The 18,866-nt window shown below is 37.5% G+C and overlaps 1 protein-coding gene across 1 annotated transcript in view; it reads right to left on the reverse strand.

Annotated features, from left to right (window-relative positions):
* Positions 1-18,866, reverse strand: part of DOK6 (docking protein 6) — a 447,057-nt gene that overhangs the window by 269,116 nt on the left and 159,075 nt on the right. The window contains exon 2 of the mRNA XM_032803415.2: positions 17,335-17,442. Coding sequence (XP_032659306.1) covers positions 17,335-17,442 — 108 coding nt within the window. The remainder of the gene's footprint in view (positions 1-17,334; positions 17,443-18,866) is intronic.

An 18,866-nucleotide genomic window follows, 5' to 3' on the forward strand; every position in this document is an offset into this window, starting at 1 on the left:
GCTTTATAAAGCCCTGGCCTGAGTGAATGCCCTGCCCACTGGTTAAGGCTCAGCCAATTACCAGAGGCTTCTAGCTTTCAAACCTTCCTTTGTAGCTCAGTCTCCAACTGCCAGCTACAGCACAGGGTCCTTCAAACAACCGAAACAAGCAAACAGACTGACAAACACAAGCTCAGCACAAAGCAAGTGACCCCCATGTTTGAAGACGTTTCAGTTTGTGATCCACTATAATCCCCGATCCTTTTCAGCAGTAGTACCATCTAGCTACATATTCCCCATTTTTGTAAAATTCTTAAGTGAAGTACTTTGCACTTGTCTTTATTGAATGTTATCTTGTCGATTTCAGACCAATTATCCAATTTGCCAAGATTATTTTAAATTCTAATCCTGTCCTCCAAAGTGCTTGCAGGCCCTCCCAGCTTATTGCCATCTGCAGATGTTATAAGAACTCTCTTCGCTCCATTATCCAAATCATTCATGAAAATATTGAATAGTACTGGATCCAGGACTGACCCCTGTGGGATCCTACTAGGTACCCTCCCCGTTTGACAGTGAACCACTTATAACTACTCTTTGAGTATGGTCTTTCAACCAATTGTGCACCCACCTTGTAGTAATTTCATTTAGACCACTTTTCCCTAGTATCATCAGAGGAAACTGAAAAACACCAAACGTTTTATTCTTAGGCATGTCCTGTTTGAATAATTCTAAAAATATGTACTTCCTCATATCTGGAGTAGGACAGGGAATGTTCTTGAGAGTCCATATACCTCACAGTATTTACATTGCACAGATTCTGGAAATTGCCTGGGTGGAAGGAAAGGTCTGAACTGACATGAATGGATTTCTATTTTCTAGCATGCCACTAGGTTCCTGTCACTACATTTCTATTAACAACAAAAATAGAAGTGGAGGAAAAGGACTGTTCATACTTTTCTTTCTGAATAATGGCCCACATGCGACCATCTGCTGTGCAATACCACGCACATAATGATGTGAGGAAGGGACAACCAATGGAATGACAAAGGGCAGCAGCTCTGCTGCATTCTTACTTGGCCCCAGACACTACAGAAGTCCCTCATTCCAGAAGGGACAACACTGCAGGAAATGGAAGGAGCAACTGCTAGATGTGCAGTGATCCAAACAGAAAATTGCGTAGTGTTTGAGTCAGCAGTAGCTCCCTTTACATGGCTGAACCCTACTGACACCAAGTGGAAGTTGTGCCGGAGTTGCATAGCTTTATGGGTCTAAAGGAGGCCATGCGGTTATTGAGAAGCAAGGAGAACCAGGAAATTCAGACGTCCGGGTTTACAGGGGGATGTGTGTCCCAGATCTATGAGTATCTCAGGATATTTGTGGAAGCTGAACTCAACCGATATGGGACAGCAAATCCTGCCCTGCTAACCAGAACAGTTTAGGATAAAATGCATTTTCCTAGCTCCAGTGCAGCTTTTTATGGATAAGGACACAGCATGAGGCCAAGCACAGATACGGAAGGCTGAAAAACAAGCTTGAACAAAAAAATATTAAAAAATCTAGATACTGCAAAAACTGTGTTAGAGGGGTAGTGACAAAACTGAACGGAGAACAAGAGAACAAATAAGACAACACAGAATTAGATGAGGAAGGTTGAAGAGTCTATCAACAAAGTAACTATGAAGGAAGGAAGAACAGAGGAATGAGAGAAAATGTAAATGAAGACCAGAGCCTACTGACTGAGCAAACAGTCTTTTCATCTCTGCAGGTGAATTTCTCCTGCGACAGGGCAGGCAGTAGTGCCAGTAATGCCATCCTCCAGGAGTTCTGCCAGGGAGACACATAGTGGCCTCTGCCCTTGCTCCCTAGGACATGCCTCCAGCCACTTGGCCTGACGAGAAAGGCTTGCAAGCACCTGCCTCCAGGCCCAACATAGGCGACCTCCATCCTGTGGAGCTCACATAACAGGAAGGTGACTCAAGCCTCATGAATGGAAAAGGCTGATAAGAGAGAGACTAGCCTGTAATAAGTGAGAAAGAATAAACATACAAAATGTAGACAAGGTACAGTCAAGAAAGGTTACTACAAGAAAATGAAAATTTGACAGGAGAAAATATGCACAGCTCAGAAAATGAACATTCTATTATTTCTTATTGCCTTTTTATTTTAAATTTGATCTTTTAAAACAACTGAAACATTCTGAAGATCAAAATTCATCAGTTATTTTTGAGAATGTAATCATTATTTTAAATTTTGAACTGAGTGAAAAATAAATAAAAATCTCTCATTTATTCTTAGGATTTAAATAATTTAAAAAAACCTGGAAATTGTATTTATCATTTGAACCTCAAAACTGATTGACCTTCACCTTCAACAGAGCATCATTATCATCATCATTAAGCTGACTCCCAGGAAATTCACCCTACTGCACCCTGTCATCATATGATGTAAAACCTGTCCAGCTACCAAACAAATCCACTCCAGAATTCTTTTGTCTTCTTGCCATGAAATCTAAGTATTTTTTTAAAAAACCCATCATTTGATGGGGGGGTTGCTATATATTTCACAACATACATTAAGTGCTTCACAGTCTCTACAAATTGGGACTACCAAATCTGCTTGATCACTGCAAATTATTAATGTAGACTGGCATTCATTAGGCAATAAGGCAGAGTCCTCATCACAGCAAGTTATTTCACTTTGTCTCTTGAAGTACACTACTATAATGTTTTCAGAACTGAACAACTGCTGCGTAATCCATAAAATGAGCCAGCCCACTGGGGTTACAGTGTTCCTGGCAGTTGTAAAATGAAGTTTAAAGCCTCTTTGTGATCTCTCTTATTTTAATCACCAATTATTATTTTTATAGCTACTGAAAAAGAATTGCCTTTATGCTTCAAAACAGTACTTTGTATCATGCAAAGATTAATCAACCATAATATAAAAACCCCAACCTCCACAATTCCCCCCACATATTTTCCAAACTGTACCATTCACTTTAATTCACAAATTAAATATCATAGAACAATCATCCTGGTGCATGATTAAAATAGAAAAACCTCAGGGAGAACTGAGTTTGGAAATGTTTTAAATAAGGCATAATTTGGTTAAAAGAACCTTGCAATTTAGAATCCAAATTTAGATTTGAAAAATAAAGTAGTTTCGAGGATGTGGGGAGAGGGAGTTTAAAATAAAACCAAATATGAATAGCAAACATCTCACTATCTTCATTCCAAATGTCAATAAAGATGTTTTTTAAAACGGGTCAGTCCCCTGACTGATGGGAACGCAAACATAAAAGCATTGTGCTTTTGTCTGAGAAACAGAAATGGAGACTGATTAGTTTAGTGTAATCATCCAAGCAGTTGATAATACATGAAGTTCATAAATGGTGAATTATTTCACTTTTAATAATATATTTAGATTATTACAGTATGACAATACTAGTAGAGTATGCCAGTCAGCTTCCATCTTTCATCCATCATAATGCTCTCTAATAGTCCATTTGGGTCCACACTTTTCATAATTGATCTGAATCCAAATGTGATTTTTTTTTCCCCTGAAATATGTGTGAAATTTCATTTTCAGTAAAATCAAAAGTAAATATACCTTTCCAACTTTTAAATGTTGCCCCTGGTTTGCTAAAAATGACACCATTATCAGAACTCCAGATCTGTCACTAACAGCTGTTTATTAAGTTTGAAGCTACTTTAGAACAAATTTTGACTAAAAATTCACTTGTGTACGTATAGCAGAATATTTTCATTAGGGTTTAACAACTCAATAGTCTCTGGAACTAGTGAACTACAGAATTCTGCTCTTTAAAATGACGTAAATCCAGACACACAGTTTCCTTCAGTAGGAGTAGGTGTTGAACTCTGCACAGATGAACTTGTGAAATCATGCAGCCATCAGAGCATAAGTCTGATTTACCCCATTTTAAATAAAGTGAGAATTTGCCCCGATGTAGGAATGACCCCGGGCCCACAGGCCTGGGTGCCCCTTTAATTGGGGCATTTTGTTCTTGCTTGCAAGCTGGGCACACCCGCTTTGCTTATCGCAGGAACTTGGCCTTCCTCCATCCTCCTCCCCCCCTTACTTTCACACAGTCGGCCTCGTCTGCACCTGGCAGTGTTTTGTAGCTTGCCTCTTCTGCAGTTTCTCACACTGACTACTGTGTTTGCAGCTGGGGATGTTTTGTAGTTTGCTATGCTTCTGAGCTCGTGATGGAAGATTTTTGTAGGAAATTTTGAATTGTGCTGTGCATTTGCGCATGTGTAATCTTAGATAATAAAAGAGGCAGGTGAGCTCAGAAAAGCAGCTTTTGCCTCCTCGGATTTCTACAACTTGGTGTCAAGTCTTTCCTTCACCCCAATGATTTTTAAAGTTTTTCATCACACAAATTAAAATGAGACACATCTGTGTGTATTTTGTTGGACAGGCATGGCTTTAACTGACTCCTGCAAAATTCAGGTGTAAAAATTCAGGGCATAATTTGCATCCACAATTTAAGTTTCTGAGTTGGTCAAGGCGCTCCATGTAGGTAGACTACTGAGCCTGCATGTAGTATCACTGACTTCAAAAAGATGCTATGTGGAGCTCATTGAGGAATCAGGGCCTAGCATCTAGCACTGATGCGTCTCCTCAGATGTATAAATTAAGAGATTTTGGGCCTGATTTAGCAAATTACTTAAGCACGTGTTTAACTATAAGCACAAATAATTCTATGCACTTAAAATGAATCATGCACATAAATCTTTGCCTTATAAAATACATTGTAATACATATAAAGTTACCACAATAAGGCTAACATTTTCAAAACACGTAGACAAGCCCTTAAATGAACACTTACTTGGTGGCAAGCTGGGGTGTAAATCAAGCCCTCATTAGCCTGCTGCACATTAAGTGTCCATGTGAACCCTGCTGCCACACACTAAAAGTTTTTTTAGTGAAATTTGATGTACCCTTTTTGAAAGGAAAGTAGATAAAAGCACACTATGGAACATTTAGTGTGCAGCAGCAGAGTGCACAGGGACATTAAGTGCACAGCAGGCCAGGACAGGATAGATTTACACCCCAGCTTGCTGAAAAATAAGTGTTCTTGTAGACAAGCCCTAAGCAATATGAGAAATTTTGGCTATATCTAATCTAACCACAGTGTGGACTACAATAATGTGAACTACATACCTTTTAGTTCACATTAACAGTGTCCACCCAGGCCAGGAACAGTGTGCAACACATTGTTGTGCTCTGCAATTCACACTCTGCAATGCAGTGACCTAGGCACTTAGGACCAGGTCTACGATACACAACATAGCTACCATCTCTCGGGGAGGTGAATTAACTATGCTGCCAGGAAGCTCTCCTGTCGGCTTAGTAACATATTCACTAAAGTGCTACGGCAGTGCAGCTGCACCACTGTAGCACTGTACATGAAGCCAAGCCCTAGGAATGTTTTACTCTAAATGCAAAGGCAACCAATGTATGCATTTACAATCATTATAGTTGCTATGTACAAGAAATTAATCATATTATATTACTTGTGGAATTCCCTATGGTATATATGAAAGCTACGACAGTCAATTGGGTAAAAGGTTTTTATATCACATATTTTACATTACAATATATGAAGCAGCACAAAGAAGTTAAAAATATTCTGTCTTTCAGAATTCTGTACTAATTTCATTTAGAAGTTGTCTGAAAAGGAAGAGGATATTCTGTATTAGAAACCCAAAAGATACTGAGACCTGGGTCCACTGAGAAAGGAAGCTCATGGTGGTTTGAGAAAAGTGAGTGAAAGAGTCTGGAATGAAAGTGCAGCCCCTTGTCTGGAATTTCTGCATTTTTTTTTTAATTTGACCTTTCTAGTATTTATTCTTCCAAAACGTCTTTTTATTGTTTCTATTGCATCTGCTTTCAAAATTAAATAAAATTTATTATCTGATTATCTGAAAATTCTTTTAGCTTAATTGTCATGGGGATAAATTTGTTTAGAATATCTGTTACGACAATTATCTACAGCTACATTTTCAACCCTAATGCATTTTTAATAGCATTCTTCATCAGCCAGTGATTTGAATTTCATATTTCCTTCTATGAAGTAGTAAAAATTAAAGACAATTTCAATAGCAATATTCATAATAAATTGTTCTTTTTTTATTTACTCTAGAAGGACTCTTTTGCAGTAAACATACCAAATGCTTGAATGAGCCTTTTAATATACATAAGGCTTATTATATTTAGTCTCTCTTTACTACCACAGAGAGTGAAAGTGACGATAAACCTAAATGTTTCCCCCAGCATCATATTCAACCTTAATGTGTTTGGATCTAATGTTTGTACCTGTTTGCTATTAAGGACATTTCTTGTTTGCATTTCCATTTGAGAATCCTATACTCATTCCATGATTCACCTAACAAAATGCAATGTAGCTTTAAAGGGAGTCATTCCAGTTAAAACTCATATATGGTTAAAAACCAAAATTTCCTTACTAGTGTTACTGATAGTATGTTAGATGGTTAAGTTTGAAATACTTTTTCCTGTTTATGCTGTTCACTTCTGCTACTTGGATAATAACGGAGTAGTCAATTCCTTTAATTTGTTACTTAACCCCTCCCCCTCAACCCTATGATAAAAGAATATTATGGTTGCAAAGTCAAGCATCCCAAAGCTAGGAAATACTAGAATTAAGGTTACCTCTGCAAGCTTTATTCATACCCTTGTGCATATGCATTATGATACAGTCTTTATTACTTGATCACATTCTATTTTTTTCCAAAGGACCCCAGCCTTATTCCATGCACATGATGGACAGGGCTCAGTGAATGAGCAGTTATTCAATATTTATGCTCACTCTTCAATGCGTGGACCATGCCTTTACTGCACACTATTTAAACCCTGCCCCAAAGAAAGAATTATTAATTTCTCCATGTGCTTTTCTACGCTGCTCATCAATATAGTATCTGAATGCTTCACAGTCAATCTTCATAACTCATCTCTGTAAGGGGAAGGGTTGGTAATATCCCTATTTTACAGATAAGGAGAGAGGCAAAGAGAGACTGAAGTCAAAATTTGTCCATTAACTTCAATGCCTGATTTGAGACATATAGGACCTGACTTTTCAGCATACTTACCATTAGACAGTACTTCATATGTTCAAAGCAAAGATCCCATTGACTTTAGTTGTAGCTCTTAGTGCTCCGCAGTCCAGCAAATTAGACCCTTTGGTCCCAAGTCAGGCACCCAGAAAACAAGCCATACATAATTAGTGATACCTGTGAAAAGTTTAGGTTAAAAATTGCTTGAATGGAACTTTGTGGCAGGGGCAGAGATAGGATCTAATTCTCCAGGCAATATTCAACTGCCTTAACTATGAGACAATCTTTTCTCTTCATGCAATAATTCCATTTCATTTCCAAATTGTGCAAAAAATGATTAAAGGGTCTTAAAGACAACAGTCTATTTAGTACAAAAGCAAACTAATCATGACTATGATCATATTTCTCTCTCTCTCCTTTTTTTTTTTTTAAGAAATTCCTCTGACTACATAAAAATCAGATACAGTAGTCTGGCCACCTAAGTCATCTGACTTATTATTGAGACCTAATTGTTTTATATGAAAGCACTTGGTGAGACAACTTTTCTTTTCTGTAAACATTTTTTAATCTAACTGCCCTGTCTACCTTACCATTAATTCAAAATAAAATCCCCAATCCTTCAAACAATTCCACACAAGAGTAGATAATGGGACTACACGTGTGTAATCATGTGCAACATTTAGGCCTAAATTTGTAAGAGTTCAATCAGGTCCCCACTCTTCAGTCAGCATGCTAGAATGGTGCTTTCTCAATTACACTGTAGAGGGGAGAAAACAATTGTATTGCTTTAATACACTCTGAATTGAAGGGGATTTCATTGTGTTAGTTTATATTCTGCCCTTTGATGTACTGAAACTCTATTAACAGCTTTATTACTGCACAGTTCCAATTATATTTTGTAATTTGCTTTTTGGTACACAGAATGCCTGTTCTGAACAATGACATTATTCAGATAGCTGTATATTTAAAAGGGGGCTGATAATTATTGTAAATTTTATGGTTTGGTGTGCAGAACACTCGGTATATTAAGTTATTCTGCAAACAATTACTCATTTAAATGAGGTTCACTTTAATCAGTTACCATTTCCAAGGCAGCTATCTCCTGACTAATATATATTTTCATCTTCCCACAGCCTCCAAATAAAGTTGGTAAAGATGGCTTCTCATCTCACAGGTTAACTACAACATTTTCAAAACACAGGACTAAAGTGAGAGGGAAGAAGCAGGTGAGATTTTCAAGAGTGCTTAAGACCCATTCTCAATAATGACTTACACTCAGATTTTTAAAAGCATTTAGGCATTGCAATGCTCGGCATTGCAACACCTAAGTGTCATCTACAAAAATAAATTAGACACTTAAGGCTAGATTTTTAAAAGATCTTTAGGTGCCAAATCTCCACTGTAAACCAAATTCTGGTGCTTAAATACATTTGAGAATCTGCCTTTTAAACTCCTAACTCAGTTAGGGGTTGCAGCATTTAGCATGGCAATACCCAATAGCTTTAAAAATCTGGGCCTGAGTCATTACTGAAAAGAGTCAAATCCTAATGAGGAAAAATAAAAGGGTGCAAATTCTGGCAAGTCAATGTAAAAGTATAAGACAGGACAAGAAAGAATTTGAACAGCAAAGAGTGAAGGACACAAAAACTAACAGCAAAAGTACACATGCAGCAGGAACCCTGCCAAACAGTCATTGGAGCCACAGGCAAGAGAGATGCTGAAGGAACACTCAGGGAAAAACAAGGTTGTTGCAGAGTAGCTAAATGAATTCTTTGTATTAGTCTTCATTATAGAGGATATGAGGAGATCTCCACATCTGAGTTAATTTTTTTTTTAGGTGACAAATCTGAATATCTGTCCCGGAATGAAGTATTAATAGAGGACAATTTGGAACAAATTGATAAATTGAACAGTAATAAGTCACCAGGACCAGATGATATTCACCCAAGAGTTCTGAACTTTGGAACTCAAATATGAAGTTGAAATCATAGAATATCAGGGACCTCAGCTAGTCCAACCCCCTGCTCAAAGCAGGACCAATCCCCAGGCAGATTTTTACCCCAGATCCCTAAATGTCCCCATCCACGATTGAACTCAACTCTAGGTTGAAGAGGCCAAGGCTGAAACCCCTGAGCTATCTCTCCCCCTCACCCCAATACCTAACTGTGGTATGTAACCTATCACTTAAACCAGTCTCTGTTCCAGATGACTGAAGGGCAGTTAATGAAATGGCAATTTTTTAAAGAGACTCCAAAGGTGGATCCTAGCAACTACAGGGTGGCAAGCCTAACTTCAGTTTCAGGAAAATTGGTAAAAGCTAAATATCAGAATGATCAGACACATAGATGAACATGGTATATTGGGGAAGAGGCAACATGGCTTTTGTAAAGAGAAATCATGCCTCACTAATATATTGGAATTCTTTGAAGGAGTCAACAAGCATGTGGAGAAGATTGATCCAGTTGATATAGTGTACTTTCACTTTCAGAAAGCTTTTGAAACCCATTGATTGACATTAGCTTAAGAGCCTTCTCACTAAATGCTCTTAAGCAAACAATGAGTCATCGGAAAAGAAGGAAGGTCCTCTCATGGATCAGAAAATGCAGATAGGGAAAGGGTCAGAATAAATGGTCATTTTTCACAACAGAAAGAGGTAAATAGTGGGGTACGCCAAGGATCTGTACAGAGACCTGTGCTCTTCCACATATTCATACATGAGCTGGAAAAAAGGTTGAACAGAGAAATGGCAAAATCTGCAGATCATACAAAATTACTCAACATGGTTAAGTCCAAAGCTGACTTGAAAAAGTTACGAAGTGACCAAACAAAAAGGGTGACAAAATGGCAGATGAAATTCAATGCTGATAAATGCAAAGTAATTCATATTGGAAAACAATTTCAATAACACATACAAAATGATAAGAGTTTAAATTAACTGTTAGCACTCAAGAAAGACATTGTGGACTCATTGTGAATAGTTCTCTGCAGTACAGTGACAGTCAAAAAACTGAACAATGTTATGAACTGCTAGGAAAGGGACAGATAATAAAACAGAAAATACCATAATGCCATGATATAAATGCTATGTAAGGAATACTGCGTGCAGTTCTGGTTGCCCCATCTCAAAAAAGACACGTTAGCATTAGAATAGGTGCAGAGGAGGTCAACAAAAATTATTAGCTTCCATTAGAGGAGAGATTCAAAGACTGGGACAATTCACCTTGGAAAAGAGACAACTGAGGAGAGATATGATAGAGGTCTATTAAATCATGAATGGTATGGAGAAAGTGAATAGGGAAATGTTATCTATCCCTTCACATAAACAAAATAACTAGGGGTCACCCAATGAAATTAATTGCCAGCAAATTTAAAATAAACATAACAAAGTACTTCTTCACATAATGCAGCCAATCTGTGGTTCTCGTTGCCACAGGATATTGTGACGGCAAAAAATATAACTGGGTTCAAAAAAGAATTAGATAAGTTCAGGGAAGATAAGCCCATCAATGGCTGTTAGCCAAGGTGGTCAGGAATGCAATCCCATCCTCTGGGAGTCAATACCTCCAACTGTCAGAAGCTATGCCTGACGAGAGTGGTTGGATCACTCAAAATCACCTTGTTCTGTTCATTCCCTCTGAAGCATCTGGCACTAGCCACTGTCAGAAGACAGGATACTGGGATAGATGGACCATTGATCTAATCCAGTATGGCCATTCTTATGTTCCTAGGCACTTCTGAAGACTTTACTCAAGAGTTGAAGTTTTCACAATCCTAGTAAACTTCAGAGGGACATTTTGAAAACCACAGATGCATCTGAGTAAGTCTATCAGCCTAAGAATGAAAAGGTTTATGAAAGTAATCATATTAATCTCTCTTTAGAGATATTTGTTTACGAATTTCAAAAAACAATCAACCACATTTTCAAAAGAAAATGTAGACAATTATCTTTCTATATTTGTGATGCTATTGTTTATGATGGATCAGCATTACAGTAAGAAATCTCTCTTTTGATAGTGTCCAAAATAATTATTTTGGAGATGAAACTTTATGAAGTTTGGTCAAGATTTACAAAACTGATTAGTGATTAGAAATTGAGACAATTTAAAGGGACTTAATCTGTAGAGGGAAGCTATTTAGTTCTCTTTGAGAACTCACATTGACAGGTAAAGTGAAAAATGAACTTGACCAGATGGTATAATTAAATTCATATATCAAGGTATGGGCTAACAGGATGGCAACTGTAACAAAACCAAACAAGTTAATGATTTGATGGATCCAGAGGTTTTAAGATAAGAAAACATGAGCACTATTTATTAAAACAGTTGAGGAAGACCTGTCTAGACTTCAAAATGAAAGAGAATTTTCAGGCTTGGATATGAGCCAAGGTTTTTAGTTAAGGCTGACAATATAAAAAGAGCAAAACCCAGAATTTCCAATCCTTCTTTTGGTGGATATATATTTAAGCAACTTCCCTCTGAAATTGCAGCCAACCATTGTTATTAATATTCATAGTAATCAACAACAACAATAATAATAATTTCTCAAACTTTTGAGATTCTAAATGAGGCAGACATAACGGCTGATTGGCATCAAACATAAGTAACAACATGATAAAATACTGAAATATTCTGCAATATGCCAGTGAAAAGAAATTTGACTTGAATATGAATACATTCCAGATTGTACTAATGAGATCAGATATTTGGGAAGTATGTTTAGGAAAGATAGTTAAGTTCCAGGCAGACTGCAAAGAGCAACAAAAGGATCTCTCAAAATTAGATGACTGGGCAACAAAATGGCAAATGAAATTCAATGTTGATGAATGCAAACATAATCCCAACTACACATATAAAATGATGAGTTCTAAATTAGCTGTTAACACTCAAGAAAGAGATCGTGGAGTCATTATGGATAGTTCTCTGAAAACATCCACTCAATGTAGAGCAGCAGTCAAAACAGCGAACAGAATGTTGGGCATCATTAAGAACAAGATTGATAATAAGACAGAAAATATCATATTGACTATATAAATCCATGGTACGCCCATATCTTGAATATCGCATGCAGATGTGGTCATCCCATCTCAAAAAAGATATACTGAAATTGGAAAACATTCCAAAAAGGGCAACAAAAATGATTAGGGGTATGGAATGGCTTCTGAATGAGGAAAGATTAATAAGACTGGGACTTTTCAGCTTGGAAAAGAGATGACTAAGGGGGGATATGATTGAGGTCTATAAAATCATGACTGGTGTAGAGAAAATAAATAAGGAAGTGCTATTTAATCCTTCTTATAACGCAAGAACTAGGGGTCACTAAATGAAATTAATAGGCAGCACGTTTAAAACAAACAAAAGGAAGTATTTCTTCACACAGCGCACAGTCAACCTGTGGAACGCTTTCCAGAGGATGTTGCAAAGGCCAAGACTATAACAAGGTTCAAAAAAGAGCTAGATAAATTCATGGAGGATTGGTCCATTAATGGCTATTAGCATGGATGGGCAGAGATGGTGTCCTTAGCCTCCGTTTGCCAGAAGCTGGGAATGAGCAACAGGGAATAGACTCATAGACTTTAAGGTCAGAAGGGACCATTATGATCATCTAGTCTGACCTCCTGCACAAAGCAGGCCACAGAACCCTACCCCTCTACTTCTGTAACAACCCCTAACCTATGTCCGAGTTATTGAAGTCTTCAAATTGTGGTTTGAAGACCTCAAGCTGCAGAAAGTCCACCAGCAAGTGACCCAGGCCCCATGCTGCAGAGGAAGGTGAAAAACCTCCAGGGCCTCTGCCAATTTGCCCTGGAGGAAAATTCCTTCCCGACCCCAAATATGGCAATCAGCTAAACCCTGAGCATGTGGGCAAGATGATTGCCTGTTCTGTTCTTTCCATCTGGGGCACCTGGCATTGGCCACTGTTGGAAGACAGGATACTGGGCTAGATGGACCTCACCCAGTATGGCTGTTCTTATGTTCTAAAAAGGATGGTGGACAGAGGAGAGGTAATGTGCAAATAGAAAGAGCCTAAAAATGGAGGCCTAAAATTCACATCTTAAAACAAACAAACAAAAAATCACTCAATTTTCACAAATAAATGTTCAAATTACGTCATGTGAGGATAGTACCAATTGTCAAGGGATGACTGCAAGAAAAATGCCTTAGGGAATTTAAATTTGTCAGGGAACGACTTGTTCTGAAATACTTTGATATTAACAAAGAGCCTAAAATCAGTGCAAGATCACCTGGATTGGGGACTGTTGTTCTCCAAGACAACTGTCCAGTGGCGAATAGATCCTAAGCACTGATTTAAACACAACAGAAGTATGCTCAGATTAAAAACAAATGCTGACAATGTTGTGCACTGTTGGGAGCTGTTTCATAAATATATTAATAGGAAGAAATTAGCTGAGGGAAGACATGCCATAACCCACTAGAAAACATATTAAAGAAACCACTGTTCTAAGTACCACCTAAAATTCAGGAGCTAATCAAGAAATTGCAAAAGCTTCCTTAACTGTGAAACATAGACTTAGTAAGGAGCTATTTATGCCAGTATGATTTAAATAACAACTATAAATAGTGACACCAAGAAACTGCAGGAGAAAGACACTGAAGAAAACATAATTCATGTGCTATTTGTTTTGAAAAAGTTTGGTAAGACCAGCTGAAAAAATACAAAATGACCTGTTTTTACAAGAGATTGAGAGATTAAACCTAGACAGATGACAGACAGGAAAAACCACCACCATCACCACCACCAGTTATCAAGCACAAAAGCATATTGGGATTAGAGATGAAATTTCTGCACAAAGGACACTGTGTCATAACACAATACAGCATGAGTTAAGAAATGCTAAGCATAATCAACAATGCACCTGTGAGTACTGAGAAATATAAGAACAGAGTCTAAAATGTCGCAATCTGGACAGTTGTGCATGCTGCCATCAAAGATAAGGTATCCGTGGATGAAATATGCACTCAGTAAAGGAATCAGAATGCAAAATAACCTCTGAAATTATATGATATTCCCAATTGCCCTTGGTCTGCAGTTGGTGCAGATCTATTTGAATTAAATGGCAAAGATTACTATTGAGTAGCAGACCATTCTATTTTTTCTTGAAATTGAGTAGTTGCACAACATGTTGCATTTCATAATTTTTTCCTGCTGGGTTTCTAGATGAGTTAATAACAAATACTGACATTAAATTTGTGAGATTCGTTTTATCCTTTTTATATATACACATCAGTTCAAGCACATCACCTCAAGCTCTTACTACACAATCAAAATGAGTTAGCAGAAGTTTGTCCAAATAGTAAAAATTCAAAAGGATCCATATTTAATATTGTTAGACTGCCACAGTGCAATTGACAATACTTTACTAAAATCTCAAGGGTAGAGACAAAGAAAAAAACCTTATGGTTAACATCTTAATTCTTGAGCCAAAAACAATTAATCGTGTATTGGCTACAAAAGAATTATGTGCCAAGAAACTAGAACCGAAGAAATACCAAAACAAGAATAGAGCACCTAGCAAATGGGATCCTGGTCTAACAAGGACTTCTGCACACTATGGCAATACAAATAATAAATAAGAATACTAACTAAACAGTTATCACAACTGCAGAGAGAGTGATAAACTCAGACCAAAAATGACTGGTAATCTGTAAAAGTAATATCTATACCAGTCACACCAAGATCAAAACCATTCCAAGGTGACAGTCTGACCCAAGGAACAGAAGATGTCTAAACAAAGCCAAGAAAATAAGAAACCATGTTGTCCCACTTGACTACTTGCCATTGAGCTATTCTTAATGAGATGCTAGTGCCTCATGGAAGCTTTCTGAAATGTTGTTGTGGATAAGAAGTAAACTCTCTAACTCCTGACTGCTTGTGGTGTGTAATGATTTCATGACAATTTTTACAAAGTGGGGATGTCACCCTGGTGACCTGATTAAATTTTTCCTTAGATGATTATATTCCACATGCCTAAAATTCCACCACTCATGGAAACAGGACAAGGTATTATTCTCCACATCCTGTCCTACAGGACTATACTATTTTGATGCACTGTTAAATGGTTGCCCAATTAGATAATTGTTTCTTCTATAAAATATATGGCTGAAAAATCAGCTTGAAAAGTTCTTTTAGAGCTGTTTGGATGAAAGGTACTATCTAAATATTAGTCATTTGTATCTGTTTTTTTTAAATGTTATCCTGCTTTCTTTATTAATAAAGACATTTTCAAGTAAAAGAGATCTTTGCTTCTGAAGAGTTTGTCTACTCCTAACTCCTTATTTTCCTATCTGGAGATGTAAATTTATTGTGACATCACAACTGTTTTCTATGCAAGTCATTCTTGATGTCAGTTGTGAGCCATTTGTGGATATTTGATGGAAATAAATGGAATATAAAGTACATAAAGGGATATAGAGGAATTACGTTAGTGCAGTAAAATGAACAACAGTGGACATAATTGTCTCTGATTAATGAAGGGCTAGTAATGTCATTTTTAGATATCAAAAACTAGAATGTTACTAAAAGAGAATTTAAATAGGCAATAATAGCAGCCCATGTGTATGCCCTATGTCTCCAATTCAAACTGTGCCACTTGTATTTTAAAGAGGAGGAGGACTATTTGTGCTTGGTGGACACTTGGTACATCTAAGAATGAGAATACTAGACCAGTGACTTGCAAATTCCTTACACAGCTCTGATCCTAACCCACAACATCATTGTTATACGAGCGTTGGGCCTCTCACTAACACAGACTTCCACTAATGCCAAACGATTTGTGTGTTGGGGGGAGGAGGAGAGGATGGTGAACAAATATCCACCAGGAAATAGTAGGTGACCCACCTGATCTGTTTCCCTTGTGACAGGTGCCAAAAGGTGGACCCAGTTCATCAGAACTGAAATGTGAATTTGTCCTTCTCTGATGGAAAGCACAAGACTGGGATCTCAGGAGATCTGGATTTTTTACTCCTGAGTCCTTCATGGTCTCACTGTACAACCTTGGGTAAGTCACCTCTGCGCTTCAGTTTGACCAACTGTGAGCTAATGAGGTAATCTCTAACTGTGAGGTAATGTCTAATTCAGGGGTAGGTAACCTATGGCACATGTGCCGAAGGCGGCACTCGAGCTGATTTTCAGTGGCACTCACACTGCCCGGGTCCTGGCCATCAGTCCGGGGGGCTCTGCATTTTAATTTAATTTTAAATGAAACTTCTTAAACATTTTATAAACCTTATTTACTTTACATACAACAATAGTTTACTTATATATTGCAGATTTATAGAAAGAGACCTTCTAAAAATGTTAAAATGTATTATTGGCATGCAAAACCTTATAGGAGAGTGAATAAATGAAGACTCGGCACACCACTCCTGAAAGGTTGCCGACCCCTGATCTCATTTATAGAGCTGTTGTGAGATTAAATCCAAAGGTTTTATCCTGCCCTTTGAGATACCTGGATGGAAGATGGTTATAGAAATGTGGATTAGTCTAGACAGTATTTGGTCCTGCCACGAGGGAAGGGGACTGCACTTGATGACCTCTCGATGTCCCTTCCAGCCCTAGAATCTATGAATCTATAAATGCAAAGTATTATGTTATTTTATTATTACATCACTGCTACACCACTTGGTGAGTTAATGACAGTATCTGGAGTGAAAGGAAAGAAAAGCCCTTTCTCAAATATTTTGAGTTCCTCCACAGAACTGATTGTGACAAATAGAGAGCAATAAGGAGCTCATTCAATCAAGACTGCCAATTTAGTAATAATGCTGATTTTTTCTCACAAAAATAAAATAAAAAAAAATCCCCACTGTGACATACCCTGTTAACCTTGCAATCATCTATAAAAATTATGTTTAATATTTCAACAGTGTTGATCTCACTAGAACTTACAACTGTTACATTTAGCATCTTCTGAAACTGGTTTGATGTTTAATTTATAATTGTTGAACATAATTTGACACAAACATTCTTGTACAAAACTTTAGTAAATTCAATGTCATCTTTTCAAGGAAAACATTAATGTAGAGATCAGATACTTATATCAAAGAGAATAAACTTATTTTGCCTGGACAGAAACATAAAGGCCTGATTCTTCAACATTGACATCAATAGCAATTTTACCATTGACTTCAGTGATCTCAGGATGACACCATTCAGCTTTGTCATGCTATCTTCTTCCAGAGTTTACATATCAGAAGCACCTTATGCCCAAGTAGATGTGCACTTGCGGGAGTGCATGACGTACCTTATGAAAATTTCTGAAATACGCCGCTTTTTCATCTGGAAATTTTTCTAGCCTTCTAGGTCCTTTACTAGAAGCCTTCTTGAAAACCAGCCAGCATCTCCTGAAAATCTGCAAACAAAATGAAATAACTCTATTATTCTCTCTTTCTTATGTAAGCTCATTAACATTCGAGTCCTAAATTATATGGTTCAGCCGATCCATGGGAAGAAATTCTCATAAAACAGTCCTCAGTTTAAAGACATTAAGAGTACCCTTATTGGGTTAGACAACTGGTCTCTCTAGCCCAGCATCCTGTCTTCTGACAGTGGTTCATGCCAGATGCTTCAGAAGGAATGAACAGAACAGGGCGATTTTGAGTGATCCATCCCCTCTCATTCAGGCCAAGCTTCTGACAGTTTGGAGGTTCATGGACTCCCAGAGGATGGGATTGCATTCCTGACCACCTTGGCTAACAGCCATTAATGGACTTATCTTCCCTGAACTTATCTAATTGTTTTTTAACTCAGTTATACTTTTCGCTGTCACAATATCTTATGATAACGAGAACCACAGATTGGCTGCATTATGTGAAGAAGTACTTTGTTATGTTTATTTTAAATTCGCTGACAATTAATTTCATTGGGTGACCCCTAGTTCTTGTGTTTATGTGAAGGGGTAAACAACATTTCCCTATTCACTTTCTCCACACTATTCATGATTTAATAGACCTCTGTCATATCACCCCCTCCCTCAGTTGTCTCTTTTCCAAGGTGAATTGTCCCAGTCTTTAAATCTCTCCTCTAATGGAAGCTAATAATTTTTGTTGACCTCCTCTCCATCTATTCTAATGCTTACGTATCTTTTTTGAGATGTGGCAACCAGAACTGCATGCAGTATTCAGTACAATGCATTTATATTGTGGCATTATGGTATTATTCTGACCCTTTCCCCTATCTCCAGTTATTGATCCAAGAGAGGACTTTCCCTCTTATCACATGACTACTTATTCTGATTAAAAGCCTATGGTGAGGAACCTTATCTAAGACTTTCTGAAAGTACAATACACTATATCAACTGGATCACCTTTTTCCACATTCTTATTTACTCCCTCAAAGAAATTTCAGTAGGGAAGCATGATTTCCTTTCACAAAAGCCACACTGACCCTTCCTCAACATACAGTGTTCATCTAAGGTCTGATCATTCTGATCTTTACTATAGTTTCTACCATTTTGCCTGGTACTGAAGTTAGGCTTACAGGCCTGTAACTGCTAGGATTGCCTTTTTATAAAAAGTGGTGTTGCATTAGCTACTCTCCAGTCATCTGTAACAGAGACTGATTTAAGCAATAGGTTACAAACCACAGTTAGTAGTTCTACAGTTTCATATTTGAGTTCCTTCAAAACTCTGGGTAAATACAGTCCAGTCCTGATGTCTTATTGCTATTTAATTTATCAATCTGTTCCAAATTGTCCTCTATTAATACTTCAATCTGGGACAGTTATTCAGATTTGTCACCTAAAAAGAGTGGCTCAGCTGTGGGGCTCTCTCCAAT

Source organism: Chelonoidis abingdonii, chromosome 2, assembly GCF_003597395.2.
Source record: "Chelonoidis abingdonii isolate Lonesome George chromosome 2, CheloAbing_2.0, whole genome shotgun sequence".
Classification (NCBI taxonomy): Eukaryota; Metazoa; Chordata; order Testudines; family Testudinidae; genus Chelonoidis; species Chelonoidis abingdonii.